Genomic DNA, 14,922 nt, shown 5'->3' with positions numbered 1-14,922 from the left:
TTTATCTTAAGCCTGAAATGGCATTAACTTCTTCAGCAAACATTTATTAAACAAAACGCATGTGCCAAGAACTGTGCTAATCAGTAAGAAAAATGAAGTTGAACAGTTTCTGCCGAGAAGCCTACATTATTATCAAGAAACAGATGTGAAGGAAAGATTATAAATAAACTGTATGAAATGGAAGAGATAATGATAGAGATTCACAGGAACAGAATTCAAGGTAGAGATAGTCCCTGAATTTAAAGACTGATAGAATGCAAGATCTAGTTCCCCTTATTTTTGCTTTCTAGCTCCATCAAGACAAGGTCCTACTGTATACACAGGGAACTATATTGAATCTATTGGGATAGAATATGAGGGAAGTTGATATGAGAAAAACAATATGCGTGTGTGTGACTGGGTCCCTTTGCTGTACAGCAGAAATTGGCACAACTTTGTAAAGCAGCCATACTTTAATCAGAAATACATATTCAATAAATGCATAGTAAATGTTGTATAAATCAACTGACTTTAGAAAACCATATGATAATCTTCATTCTATGACCTGGCTTTTTGATTTAACTTTACCAATGATTGGCTATATGTATGACCCTACACAAATCAATATACTGTCTGGAGTTCAATTTCCTACATAAATAGATACTTTTATCCACCTGTCTTGCTTATTTTGCCTGGTTGTTAAGAATTTCAAATGAGCTCTTATAGTTGAAGTTACTATGAAAACCCTCAAGTAAAATGTGAAAGTATCATAAGATTTTATCCTTAAAGAAAATCATAGGACAGTATATTTTATAAAATGCTGGGAGTGTCATGTAAATTTTGCAAATGAGAGAAATTTCATGAGGAATCAAAGAATGGCATGCCCAGCCCCCAAAAGAAATGATGACTTATCATCTCTATCAGGAAACAAGTGCTGACAAAAACACACATTTTCTGAGCAAGTTACACATGTCCATTCTATAACTATAATCTTCTTGACTCTAGTAAACGAAAGTGACCAAAACTAGTATCTTTATCTAGAAATCATATGCTAGTTTTACTCACAGCACTTTCTTTCTACCAAATATAATATAAAGAAGTAAATATAGTAGTAAGTAGAGATAGGAAAATACTGAGAAACAAAATCCGATGTTGAAATATTGAGCTTTAGTCAATTCTAACTCAATATAGTTGATTTTTTTCTTTTCTTTTTAGGATCACACCTGCAGCATATGGAAGTTCCCTGGCTAGGAGTCGAATCAGATCTGCAGCTTCCAGCCTACACCAGAGCCACAGCAACATGGAATCCAAGACAAGTCTGTGACCTACGCTCAATGAGTGAGGCCAGGGATTGAACCCACATCCTTATGGATACTAGTCAGGTTTGTTTCCACTGAGCCACAATGGGAATTTCCACATAGTTTATCTTAACACTGGGCTTAACATAAGACGCTCCAAAAATATTTGTTCCCTGAATCAAGTCTTTTGTGGCTGATCTGAAAAAGCATGAAATGGCATTAACTCCTTCAGCAAAACTTTTTTTTTAAAGAACTTAAGACAAATACCATATGATATAACTTGTATGTGGAATCTAAAATATGGCACAAATGAACCTATACACAAAACAGAAACAGACACACAGACATAGAGAACAGACTTATGGTTACCAAGGGGAAGAAGGAAGTGGGATAGACTGGGAGTTTGGGGTTGGTAGATGTAAGTTATTACATTTAGAATGGATGAACATTGGGTCCTACAGTATAGCACAGGAAACTATATCCAATCTCTTGGGACAGAACATGATGGAAAATAATATGAGAAAAAGAATGTATATATATGTGTGACTGGGTCACTATGCTGTATAGCAGAAATTGGCACAACACTTTTAATCAACTGTACTTTAATAAAATTTTTTTAAAAAGAAAATACAAAGCATAGCTATTACTACAATTTACTTTGGGGTGTAAGGTATTATTTTAGAGAAAAAGGGGTATTGAGGAATACAGGATGTTCTGCTGGAGAATAAATGGCTGTCGAGATTAGACAAATAGGAGATAAGGAAGCAGACAGGGCAATTATGCAGGTAAAGGAATGTAAGCAAAGATGGAATTGAAGATGAGATGTATGTTTTCCTCCACAGACTGAAGCTGCTCTGATGTATGATGCTGTGTACATGGTGGCCATTGCCTCCCACCGGGCTTCCCAGCTAACCGTCAGCTCCCTACAGTGCCATCGACACAAGCCATGGCGCCTTGGACCCAGATTTATGAACCTGATCAAAGAGGCAAGTGCTGCTTGTTCACAGTTCATTCTGACTTAGCACTGTTGGACTTGTCCATGTGGTGAGGTCCTTCCTTTAAGGCCTTGTTGGCTTGATATCTGCAGGAGAGGAGAAGACACCATTAACCAGTCTGCTACGAATTCACTGGTAAACATTCGTCTAGAAGAACTATCAGGAACTTTCTGGTGTGATGCTTAAAATTTTAAGGAGCCACCAGATCATAACACCAACTTCCTTCATTTCGACTGTGGCCCCAGCTGCTGTTAGCCCTCCACACATGTTCATAATAGCTCATAGGTGCTCATTCTATGACCTGTTGAGTCAAGGGTAGGTTGGTCCATCCCTGAAGGGTACCAGAGATAGTTCCACATTGTCAGCTCATAGTTCCAGTGGTTTTCCAAGTCTTGGGTTCTACAGGACCAAATAGAAAGACCTCTTTGTTTTAATGACTTGCTAATTATTTCGCCATTTGTCAGCTAACCAGAAAAGTCTTGTCCCTTTTGAAAGGGATGGATTTGCACTAAAGGATTTTCAAGAGTACAGGGTTTGAGTGGCGTGGGGGTAAGGAAGAGAATTTTCACTATTGCCCTGAAATCCTGGGCACCCTTTCCATTTCTCCAAGGCTCTTCGACTTCCCTTCACCAGACTCTGTTCTAGGATCTTATAGATATATCTTCTTGAATTGCCTTTGACCCCAACATACACCTCTTAGTGAGTTTGGACTTGACGAGATGAAACAAGGTACATGGAGGCAGACAGACCTGACTGAGGATTCACCATACACTGTGGAGCTGGTCTAATGTTTTCTCAATGGGATGCAGAGATTTACCTCTTAAGTGAAGAGTATCTTTATTCCTTTCTGGAGTGGAGAAGGTTGGGGTGAGATAAAGCCATAAAAGAGAAAAATAGCAGGGGCCATAGAATAAGAGAAGAATATCCAGCCAAGAGCAAGGGCAAAATCTAAAGAAAGCTACCTGCTTTGGGCTTTATCTCTGCTGGTCTCTTCAGCACCTACAGTCCATCTTTCAGGCACTTCAGTCTACTTCCTTATTGAAGGCTGACTCTGATCCACAAGGGTCAGGTCTAGAGAGGCATGGGGTATGAAGGTTGACACTAGCCAGGCTCCAAACCAAGGTTATTTGCAGGGCTGAGACTGGAGTATGGCAAGCAGCAAAAAAGTGCCTCAGGTAGATGATTTAAGGAGGCACTCACTCTCACATTTGAACTCTGATCTACATGGAATTGAAAGGGAGTTCTTCCTTAAATTTTGTGCTCTGGGCACCTCTCTTACCTCATTCTATTCCTGACATGCTAATGCTGGTTTAAATTTCAGCTCCACTAACTTTCATGAGCCATGTAACCTAGATAAGTTACTTAAACTCTTGTCTCAGTTTTCTCGTCTATAAGATGGGAATAACACTTTCTATCTCACTGCATTTTGGGGAGCATAAAGAGTAAAGTTAATACTTGTGAAGAATAGTGCAGAAACATAGTAAGAATCAGAGGCCTTAGCTAGTCTCTTGCCATTGGAATGGCCCATTCAGAACAGCCCTTATTCAGTTTTACGGAGGATGATGCCAGGAATTTCAAACTGGCAACTGCAGCAAGAACAACAAAGAAATCACAAATAGGCGTGCAATGCAATACCCTTTCTGACAACTACATAAATCTGACATACTGTGTCTAATAGGAGAACATCACACAGCCTCTCCTCTCCCTGCAGTGATCATGGTTATGTCCTGAATCGCTATCCTGATCACCTTGATCTTTTACAAGAAAACAGCTGGTTTCCTTTTATCTCCTACCAAGGGGAGGAGAGGCATGAGACCACATGAAAGCTTGGGATCAAACACTCTGGAGCACCCCAAGCACCTTTTTTGCTTCTACTTAAGTTGCATAAGAAGGTGAAATGACCAAGTCATATTTAGATCTATTTAAAGAAATAATGAGCTCTAAGATGAGGGACCACATTGAAAGCAAGGAAGCCTTTTACGTCTGTTGACTCCAAAGAACAAATTCCCCATTCTCAGGCTCCACAACTGCGGGTGGAGGAGGGGGTGCATTAGAAACTCTGTGCTCATCCTCTCTTTTGTCTCCTGAGTCACTGATGCCTTACACCGCCTTTGGCAGAGTGTAGGAACCTGCAGAGAAGGGGGGTAGTAAGTTAACCCAGAGCAATGCCCCAGCCTGGTGAAGGACGAGCACAGAGGGAATTCTGAAACAAACTAAAACATGCCAAAGTGAGAAAATGCAGATATTTCTTTTTTTCTATTTAAAATACTGTTTGTGGTTTTACATTCATTAACATTACACCTAAGAGCAATATCAGGTAACATTTATACATTTTCCACAGGAGGCAGAGGTTCATTTGCTCATTCTTTATGCCAAAGCAAGTAAATACAGGCATTAGCAAAAAGTGAAAATAGGTCACTATTGCATTAAAAAAATATTTATGAATTCATTTAATACATATATTGCTTTTTAGGGCCACACCCATGGCACATGGAAGTGCCCAGGCTAGGGGTCAAATCAGAGCTGCAGCTGCCAGCCTACACCACAGCCACAGCAATGCCAGATCCAAGCTGCATCTGTGACCTACACCACAACTCACCACAATGCTGGATCCTTAACCCACTGAGTGAAGCCAGGGATCAAGCCCGCATCCTCATGGATACTAGTCAGATTAGTTTCCATTGCACCACAATAGGAACTCCAAGATATATATATATTTTAAAAGTTATGGAAAAGCACAGTTCACAGGTTACTGTTTCTACATATATTGTAATACAACATAAATTAGGTAGAACACAAGACTTCTCAATTACAGAATTAAGCAACTGAAAGTTTCCACTAAAAGATTAAACACTGATTCCAGTAGTTAGTGAGAGTGAATGAACTTTCCAACTCTGTTTCAACTTTGCATCGTCATACTCACACAGTCAAACAGAACCACCCCCCAGAATGCACACAGAAACAGCCCCAGAATGCACACTATAATCAATGTAATTTTTTTTTTGTCTTTTTGCCATTTCTTGGGCCGCTCCCACAGCATATGGAGGTTCCCAGGCTAGGGGTCGAATCGGAGCTGTGGCCACTGGCCTGCACCACAGCCACAGCAACGTGGGATCCGAGCCATGTCTGCGACCTACACCACAGCTCACTGCAATGCCAGATCCTTAACCCACTGAACAAGGCCGGGGATCAAACCCACAACCTCATGGTTCCTGGTTGGATTTGTTAACCACTGAGCCATGACGAGAACTCCTCAATGTAATTTTTTACACACGAACTCATCCTCTAGAAATGCTTTGGATCATTTTTACCCACTGGCTATTTTGGATCATTGATTTTATGACATCACTTGGGTGAAGGGGGAAAAAAAAAAGACTATTTTAAGCCTAGGTTTAAATTTGTATTTGCATTAGAAAGTTAACTGAAAATATAATAAAAATCTGTAAAAATTATGAAGCGGTAGTTTTCTTATGGCGAGGGAGGGTGATTAGCCCCACTAATTCCTTCTTGTGCTGCCTTCTAAAGATACATAAGTTAAAGGGATTTGACCCTTTTAAACCTCAAATTTCAACTAAGAAATATAATGACGTGGGCAGCAAAACAGAGTTTTAGAGATGTGGGACATGCTTCCAATGAATTACACTTCAAATCAGATCATGACTCTGAATCATTATCAAACTGGGATTCTTCTCTCATGACACTTCTTTTGTTCCTTTCATTCTTCACCTTCACGCTCACTCTTTTCCTTTTCATTTGGTTATCTTACTCACTAGCAATACTGAGAGAAAAACACATATAATTTCTTCCCCTGAGTACCGATGCAACACAACTTTGCAGCTATCGTGTTTTATTAGGAAACGTGAAATAAGGCACTTGGTCCTTAAACATCCTTTAGTCCTTTTTTTAAGTGACTATCCCTTTCTAAATGATTTATAAAACTATGATGAGAAATAATGTAACGAGGCAAGGCAGCAGACTGAATTTATGGGGTGAAAATCAAATTCATCACAGGAGGGAAACTTCCTGAGCAGAGAGGTAGTTGCGTGTGCACTAACCTCTGATAACTCCACACATCATTTAGAATCAGTAAGCCCTTCAGTTAGGGTCTCTTACGCTAACTACCTTTCAGCGTTTTAGGCTGATGAAAGAGGGAAAGAATGAAAGACTATTTTGTACATGATAGGGTGTGTTCTAGTGTTAGCTCCCTGGGCATTCGCTGAAGAAATACATATTAGAAGATTATAAACTCCCACTTAACAAGCATTTATAGGACTCCATTCTATAAGTAACACTGTATTGGCACTCTAGGAGATAGCACTCCCAAATTAGAAGATGTACCTGCTGCTGTCTACTAGTATGAATTCTACATAGTGAGGAATTGCCGAGACCAGCTCAGCAGGATGGGGCTGAAGAACGGGTGCTGTGAAACTTAAGGAAAAAAGTTAACATAAAACAAGACACAGAGACATTTATCTTAAGTAAAGGTGGGAACCAGGGGACTCAAGGCCTCAGGGACCAAGAGCACCGCCTTAAGAAACCACACTGCTTTTATTGTGTTCTTTAGGATGAAGTCAAGTGAGAAGGGGATTGTAGGTGCAGGATATAGGTTTTTTTAAGTTATTTTAAAAGTCACATAGCTGGTTGCTGATTAAGCTTTTACTCTGACCTTTAGGCATTTAACAATCATTAGCATTTGAGGAAGCTTGGCGTCAGCTGTCTATGCACAGCATCTAGAGAATCACCATTGTGCTTCTGCAGAGGGCATGCCTATCTGCAGCAACCCGGGTGCCTAGGTTTGCACCTCAGTTCTCCTTGCTAATGCATATCCTGCTAACGACCCCTCATAAACCCTTTGGGGCCATGAGGCTCCTCGTTCTTTTATTCTTAAGAGGACATATCATGCTGTGCAAATGGCATGCCAATCTGCACAGGTCGTGCCTAGACCAACGCATTAAGTCCTCATTCAGCTGACCCTATGAATAACTTATGCCTTTAGGTCTTTTTCTTAAGCTTAAGTCATTCAGCACTGCGACTGTTTTCCAAGCAGGAAGATGGGGTCAAGTAAAGCAGGACAAGATGGAGTTTTCAGCAAAGAGGCTAAGAAAATATCGTAGAAACAGGTCTCACGACATCAGGAATGGCAGGCAGCATCTGAAGCTTTCATTTAAACCCAGCTCTTCAACAGGAAAGGCAGGGTGGTTAAGGATCTGGGCCCTGACCCCCTATGCCACCTCTCTCGTGTTCTTCCTCCTTCTCAGAAATTACCGAACACTATTGTGGCTCCCTGAATTGCCATAGGGTTCCATCTATATTCTCGTGCCTCTGACTGAAGGGCCTCCTCTGGGTCATCCTTTGTGACCTAATTCTAGCACTAGCCTCTATCAACCTTGAGCTACAAATTGAGCACCCCCCCATTATAGCTGTTGTTAGACCACTGTATTTGTTAGTATATCTATCTGCAATCTGTGATTCCCCAGTCCTTGCACAGTGCTGAGTATAGAATAAGCATCCAATAAACAGATGCCACACAAGTAGATGAATGGATATGTAAACAAGTGAACAGCAAGGAACTGAAGAACTTACACAGCCTATGTAGGTCACACTCAGTACATGAATATCATATCCATAATTCAATAAGGCAGAAACCAGAACCCAGGCTAGGCATGTCTCCTGAGGTCATAGGTTCTAGTGAGTGGAGCAAGAGGCTCAGGAATAGACCATTTTATTTAACTTTGAACTGGCAGTGCAGACCCTGAGATTTTATCAGTTTGCACTCTGAGTAGACCTAGTCATTTAGCCTTTTTTTCCTCAGTTCCCTCTTCTATAAATTGGGAATTAAGGAGTTGCCATCGTAGCTCAGCAGAAACAAATCTGATTAGCATCCATGAGAACACAGGTTCGATCCCTGGCCTTGCTTAGTGGGCTAAAGATCCGGTGTTGCCATGAGCTGCGATGAAGTCACAGACATGGCTCAGATCTGGCGTTGCTGTGGCTGTGGTGTAGACCAGCAGCTAGAGCTCCGATTCAACCCCTAGCCTGGGAACCTCCATATGCCACAGGCATGGCCCTAAAAAGACAAAATAAATAAATACATACATAGGGGATTAAAATGCACACTTCATATGCTTTAAGGATTACATTTAATATATATGCGGCCCAGAAAAAGTGTAGCTAGCATTAAATGGAAGGTGCTTGTCAAAATGCATATCATCTAAGGTGGTTGTCCGGAAGAAATAAGGCAACACATGTAAAACCTTAAGCATGTTGCCTATCATATGTAAGTAATGCATTCTTGCTATTGTTATTTGGCATCATCATTGTTATGACTAGAGCCCAAGAGGAAGTGGTAGGGCTTGTAAAAGGGAGGACAGGACCTGGCAGTGGAAAATCAAGAGTTCAGTGGAGACAGGCATGCTGCACACGAGAGGCCAGGTGCAATGACACCAGGGAATGCAGGGGCTTTCCATCACCAAGGATACACGAGTGTTCAGGAGGGACCTGAAGACATTATTAGGTAAAAATCAGTGGGGATGAGCTAACAGAAAACCCTGGCCAACCACATCTTGGGTCAGTCTAGGAAGTGATAGCTGAATGTGGGGACTGAGGAAGCTGAAATATTTCCTGCCTGTGGCCAGAATTACTCTGGATCCAGAGGAAGTTCCATAGGGCCATGGAGAAATCAGTGTGAACAAAGGATGAAGAAGCAAGTACATCAGATCCTCTGGGAAGAAGAGAGTCTGTAATTGCAGGTGCTGGGAAGAGAAGTTAACCAGGCATTAACAAAGTGAATCAGATTTCAGGTTAAATCAGTGGTTCTTAACTATTTTCTGGGCTACAGACCCTGTATTAAAACAGATTTGAACCACATACCCATTATTCCCACAAAAGGCATTTGTTGGCAATGTGTTTGCAATCTCAGGGCCCTTACAGACATGCTGCATTCCCTGAAACTCACGTTAAGAGTGTCTGAACTGGATATTGAGGGCAGACTTGGGTTGAAAGGGCATTCTGGTAGGGCAAACAGCAGAAGTATAAATGAAACATATTAAGTTCTCTTGGGCTCTGATAGAGTGGTCTTGTGAAGAAGAGACAAGCAAGAGTTTACACAATTATGGAAAAAGAGCTGGTGGAAATTGCCTGCTGAAAAATTCAGATTTCATCGATAATTGATAAGAAGTCACAGTTCTTAAAGTAGAGACAAAACGATACTGCAGAGAGTTTATATTGTTAGCTATGTGTAAGGTTGATTTAAACATAAACCCACAATGATTATTGAGAGATCTTAGACATATTGGTGCAGAAGTACGCATCACAGAGCTCCCACTGTGGCTCAGCAGGTTACAAACTTGACTAGTATCCATGAGGACTAGTTAAGGAGGTTCAACCCCTGGCCTCACCTAGTGGGTTAAGGATCCAGTGTTGCCATGAGCTATGGTGTAAGTTGCAGATGCGGTTTGGATGTGGTGTTGCTATGGCTGTGGTGTAGGCCAGCAGCTGCAGCTCTGATTCGAACCCTAGCCTGGAAACTTCCATATGCCACAGGTGTGGCCCTAAAAAAACAAAACAAAACAAAACAAAAAACTCTTGTTGAACTGAATCCAGGAAACTAAAATCTTGCAAACTTCTAATAAATTTTGCTGTACTGATACTTAATTTTAAACTCTATAAATAGTTCCTAATAGATCAGGTCCAAAAAAATTTACTATGTAGGAGCGAAACATTATTTCCAAATGCCAAAGTATATGGGGTATCACTGAGAGCTATATAAAATACGGGCAGCTTTGTGCCCGTGTTTTGTTATGAAAGTATAATTTATTGATTTATTTTGATGGAATGAAGATTAAAAATCTGAATACATAAATAAGATATTCAAATTCAAGCTTTTAAAAATCAAAGAGTGAAAGATAAAATTCTCCACAGAGGCACCTATGTTTACTTTGATATTTCTTTGGACTTTTACTTAGTATGTCAGTATTGAGTCTTTTTTTTTTTTTTCAGTGGGATTAAGGTAAAAAATTACAGGGTGGAAAAAAGTCCCTGGAGAAACATAAGCTTTGACATGATTTTATCCTACTGTGGCTCCACTAAGTAACACTTCCCATTACTGAATGCCATTTGATTTTGATTGCCAGGACAAGCTGTCCCTTGGATTAATTAGATGACATTGGATCTGGCAGCAAACTCAGTCAAATTTCTACTCTTCAGAAAAACGTTCACTTATATTTCTCATTTTATACCTATCGAAAATGACATGCATTCTGGCTCCTAGCTTGCACTGTGTGCATGAAAATCATTCAGCCCAGCATCCTTTCACATTTAGGATATTTAGACCTAAAGGAAGCATGAATTCTTCAGGTCCTTTGCTTCAGTTCCCTGTACAGGTCTGGACAGAGAAATGAAGTCAGATACTAAATGTTCAAAGCTTATGGTTTTGACCAATTATATGCATTGTCTTATTTATAACTAACATGCTGAGATAAATGTCCCTAAAATATTCCATCCAGTGGGAGTCCTGTTGTGGCTCAGCAGTTAATGAACCCAACTAGCATCCATGAAGACATGGGTTAGATCCCTGGCCTCGCTCAGTGAGTTAAGGATCCAGCATTGTCATGAGCTATGGTATAGGTCACAGACGTGGCTCAGATCCTGCATTGTTGTAGCTCTGGTATAGGCCTGCAGCTACACCTCCTATTCATGCCCTATCCTGGGAACCTCCATCCATATGCTGTGTTTGCGGCCCTGAAAAGACAAAATAAATAAATAAAATATTCAAGCAGTGGCTGGGTGAAAAGTCACCTACCAGAAGTGTTTAAAGGGGATATCAGCATAGGATGGGAGGTTCTGCTTGGTTTACGTGATTCTATATAACAATTTTACTTATGAGATAGATTCTAAGACCCATGCTTATTATCATCCTCCTCCCATTCAGCTACTAATGTCCCAGCTCTGCAATGTTGATTTAAGAAATTTGCTTTCTGTGCCATAATATATCATGTATGTGTGTACATGTGTATATGTATACGTGCACATACGTGTTTAATTTACTTGAATGAGTAGCATTTCATAGATGAATATACATATATATGTATATGTGTGTAATACATGTATATATACATGTGTATGTATACGTGTGTGTGTATAAGGATGTGTGGGTATGTAGTTGTGTGTATGGAGCTATATATATGTACATATATTGTGTGTGTGCCTACATATATCTGTGTGCCTGTGTATTTCATTCAGCACTTTGCTTTTCCAATCAATCTTACTTAAGATTGGGAATATATCTAAGTTGATGCGTATTTACTATTTATCCAGTTTATTCATTTTCATTGAAATATACTATTCTGTCATTCATTCACTAAAAAATATCTACTGAATACTTAGTATGTAGTAGCCATTATTCTAGACACCAAGAATACAACAGTAAGCAAAACAAGCCCTTGTTCTCATGGAACTGATACTTGGCTAGGAAATCAGCATATATAAAAGCAATATTGTACTTTAGATGATGACAAGGATTATCAGAAAAGAAAATTTCAGAAGACTGTAGAGTGTGCAGGGGTCTTTGAAGAGAGAAATGGTCATTGCTGTATTACACAGGGTAGTTAAAAGATACTTCACAGATAATGTGAAACTTGAGTAAAGTCCTGAAAGAAAAGAGGGAGCAGAACATTAAAATATTAAGAAAGTAAAGAAGCCAAGCAGATGAACAGCTCATGCATTAAATATACTTCAAGGTACTAATCCATTTGCCCAGGAATGGATATTTTGTCTGCTTCTTTTTCTTTTGCACAACCAAAAGATGCTATGATGAACATCTAAGTAACAAGCTCTTATACTCATATGCAAGATGTGTTCTAGAGCAGCACTGCTCAATAAAAATATTATGTGTCACACATATGTTAGATTTTCTAGTAGCCACATTAAAACTTCAAAATAAACACATGCACTTATTTTTAATATGCATATTACTTAATCCAGTATATCCAAAATATTATCACTTCAACAGGTCATAGTGTAAAAATTATTTAACTTTTTATGTCTTTTAACATAATTTGTATTTTAAACTTAGCGGTCTCAATTTATACTAGCCATATTTTAAATGCACAATAAACTTGACGACTAAATAAATAAATGTCTCCACCGACAGGGTCATTAGGGAAAAAGATTAATTTAACCCATGTGGAATCCACATTTTTGTCTTCATAGACAAAGAGCATGTTGATTAGCTATAATAAGTATATACTTACCTAAGACAAAATTTAATTAGTATGACCAAAGTAATTTAAGCAATTCTAGACAGAATGATTTGATTTCCAGATTTAATTGACCACATTATCTAGATAATTAGACAAGCACCCTATTTCCACCCACTTCACACCCAGTGGGTCTCAGACTTGTGGTCCTACCCATTTAGTTGATTTGCAATTAAAGAAGCTAACTTATTCCATTTGGGGAAAAAAATGCCCATAACATGAACCAGTGCCAAAGGAACTTAGTTTATGAAAAAAGAAAATCCAGGTGCATATTCTAAAATAGATCCTTAGGAAATAAAAAACAGTTTTCCCAAAGTTAATGGCAAAGATATAGTTAAAGTCAGCAGATTTCAAGTTGGGAATCAAATATTGGCAAGAAAAGCCATTATATTTTTAAATTATGCAGTGATCCATGCAAGCTGTTATTGCAAGATAATGGGTTATAAACAACACACATAATAGTTAAAATAATTATATATTGAACAGATGAGAATATGATAAATGCGTCATTTCATTTCCTGAAATAGCTGACATCTAAAGAAGTTATGTGGTCTAAAGGTTATGTTTATCAGTTCTTCCTTTGCTTAATGTTTATTTTCATCACCGTTATTATGTATACTTCAGATATTGTTTTAAATAGCTTTTCTGAGAACTGGCTTAAAATTGTGGGTGACTGGACAGAGATCACATTGCTTAGATGGAGGATGAATTTCAGATGTTTGTCACTGCCTCATACTCTAAGGACCTGAGTAGTAGTTGTACAGTTGTACAGTCCATCACTGGCTGTATTTGTACAATGGATATAGGGTGGGTCTCCTTTAGTTAAAAACAAATGAAATAATACCACAATGAACCATGTTTAACTCAGGAGACAGAGCAGCCAGGTTAAGACAAATTTTTGAAGTATATAAAATCCTGTCTCTGTTTTCTTTTCTCTGCACCATCTCCCCCAAGGTACCTGTACCTTTTCATCTTACTCTTTGTAATTTCATGATAAAATGTTAGCAAAATCAAGGTTTGCCAAATGAATGAATGACAATGAAGGCGTTGATAAATACTTACAGGGGTCATTTGCTTCATGTACATTCACAGGTCAATTCCTAAACTTGGAAAGCCTTCAAAGTACAAAGAAAAATCTCATTAGAATTGGATTGATTTTAAGAGCTGATTTGTGGAGTGCAAGTAAAATAAATCCCACTGCCTCTCCAATCCCACCACCATAGGCACCACGTACTTGAGGAAGTCACATGATTTCACCTCTTTGACCTCCTGGTTATACAGTCTGCTTGTCCAGATCTTAGGAGGAGAAGAAAGGGAACAGGAGAATGAGATGGGGCACCGAGATTTATTTCTCCTCATTGTAGTCCTATAGCCCTTTTTAGGTCTCATGGCCCATAAGAAGACCCTAACTCCCAGGACTTGCTACCTTCCCTTTGCCTTTCTCCTACTACTTAAAAGTGTATAACGTTGGGAAATGCTACTTTATTCAACTGTACCTTCTACAGATCTTCTAGATAGCTACCAAATACAGGTTTGAAATTCAAAGATAAGTAAAATGTTTCCTGCTATCATGGGGTTGACAATCACTTGGTGAGGAGATGGTTAACATGAATAGTTAACATGTACAAATACATAGTTGGCAAAATACAAATAGTTAAGATAATAGTTAACATAATACAACATCTAAGAAAGTATTGCAGAGAAGTAGCCCACCACAAGAATACAGAGACCATAACCATATTTTCCCCTCTTAAAAGATTTGCACCCTATCACTCCAAATTTTTCACCCTTTCAATTTGAGCAGCAGCATATTTTGGAGTAACCCCCACCCAACCCCAATGGCTGCAAAACTTCTGAAATGTGACTGGGTTATCATTTCAATACACAGCATTGGTTTTCAAATACAAATGCTATTTGAATACAAATGGAACCTATTCATCAGGAACTCAGGGCAAAAAAGGAGCCTTTTTGCCAAAGGTTGATATTGAAAATGTGCCAGGTGATTCATTTAGTACAGTTGATTGATTATTTTTCAGAATTCCCAGACTAGAAATAGTGTGCTCACCAACACATAAAAAATTAATGTTGCTAAACATTGATAGAAATCAATAAAATTATGAACAGAGTATATGAATCAATTAACAAAAACATTGCCCCACTAATGAAAATCCTATTGGACTTACAAAAAAAAAATTCAAAAAATAAAAAAAAAGGAGAGAGGTGATACTTTCTAGTTGTGTTTAGGTCTTCTGAGTATTGACAACTACAACTCAGTAATCGGTCTAAAGCAGACCGCATTTAAAGCTAAGTTTCCAAGAATAAAATTTAAATTCAGATTTTTTTAACATAGATCATGAGAAGTCAGGAGCACTAGTTTCCTTTGTCAGATTCATG

At 38.9% G+C, this 14,922-nt stretch overlaps 1 protein-coding gene across 10 annotated transcripts in view; it reads left to right on the top strand.

Annotated features, from left to right (window-relative positions):
* Positions 1 to 14,922, top strand: part of GRIK1 (glutamate ionotropic receptor kainate type subunit 1) — a 409,934-nt gene that overhangs the window by 290,980 nt on the left and 104,032 nt on the right. For all 10 annotated transcript variants that reach the window (XM_003483349.5, XM_005657138.4, XM_021070894.2 and 7 more), the window contains one exon: positions 2,120 to 2,263. In XM_003483349.5, the coding sequence (XP_003483397.1) occupies positions 2,120 to 2,263 (144 nt within the window). The remainder of the gene's footprint in view (positions 1 to 2,119; positions 2,264 to 14,922) is intronic.

Source organism: Sus scrofa, chromosome 13 (genome assembly GCF_054392235.1).
Source record: "Sus scrofa isolate SSC_HxYL_T2T_F1_AM1 chromosome 13, Sscrofa_HxYL_maternal_Yorkshire_Landrace_v2.0, whole genome shotgun sequence".
Taxonomy (NCBI): domain Eukaryota; kingdom Metazoa; phylum Chordata; class Mammalia; order Artiodactyla; family Suidae; genus Sus; species Sus scrofa.
This window is presented reverse-complemented; position numbering and strand designations above follow the sequence as displayed.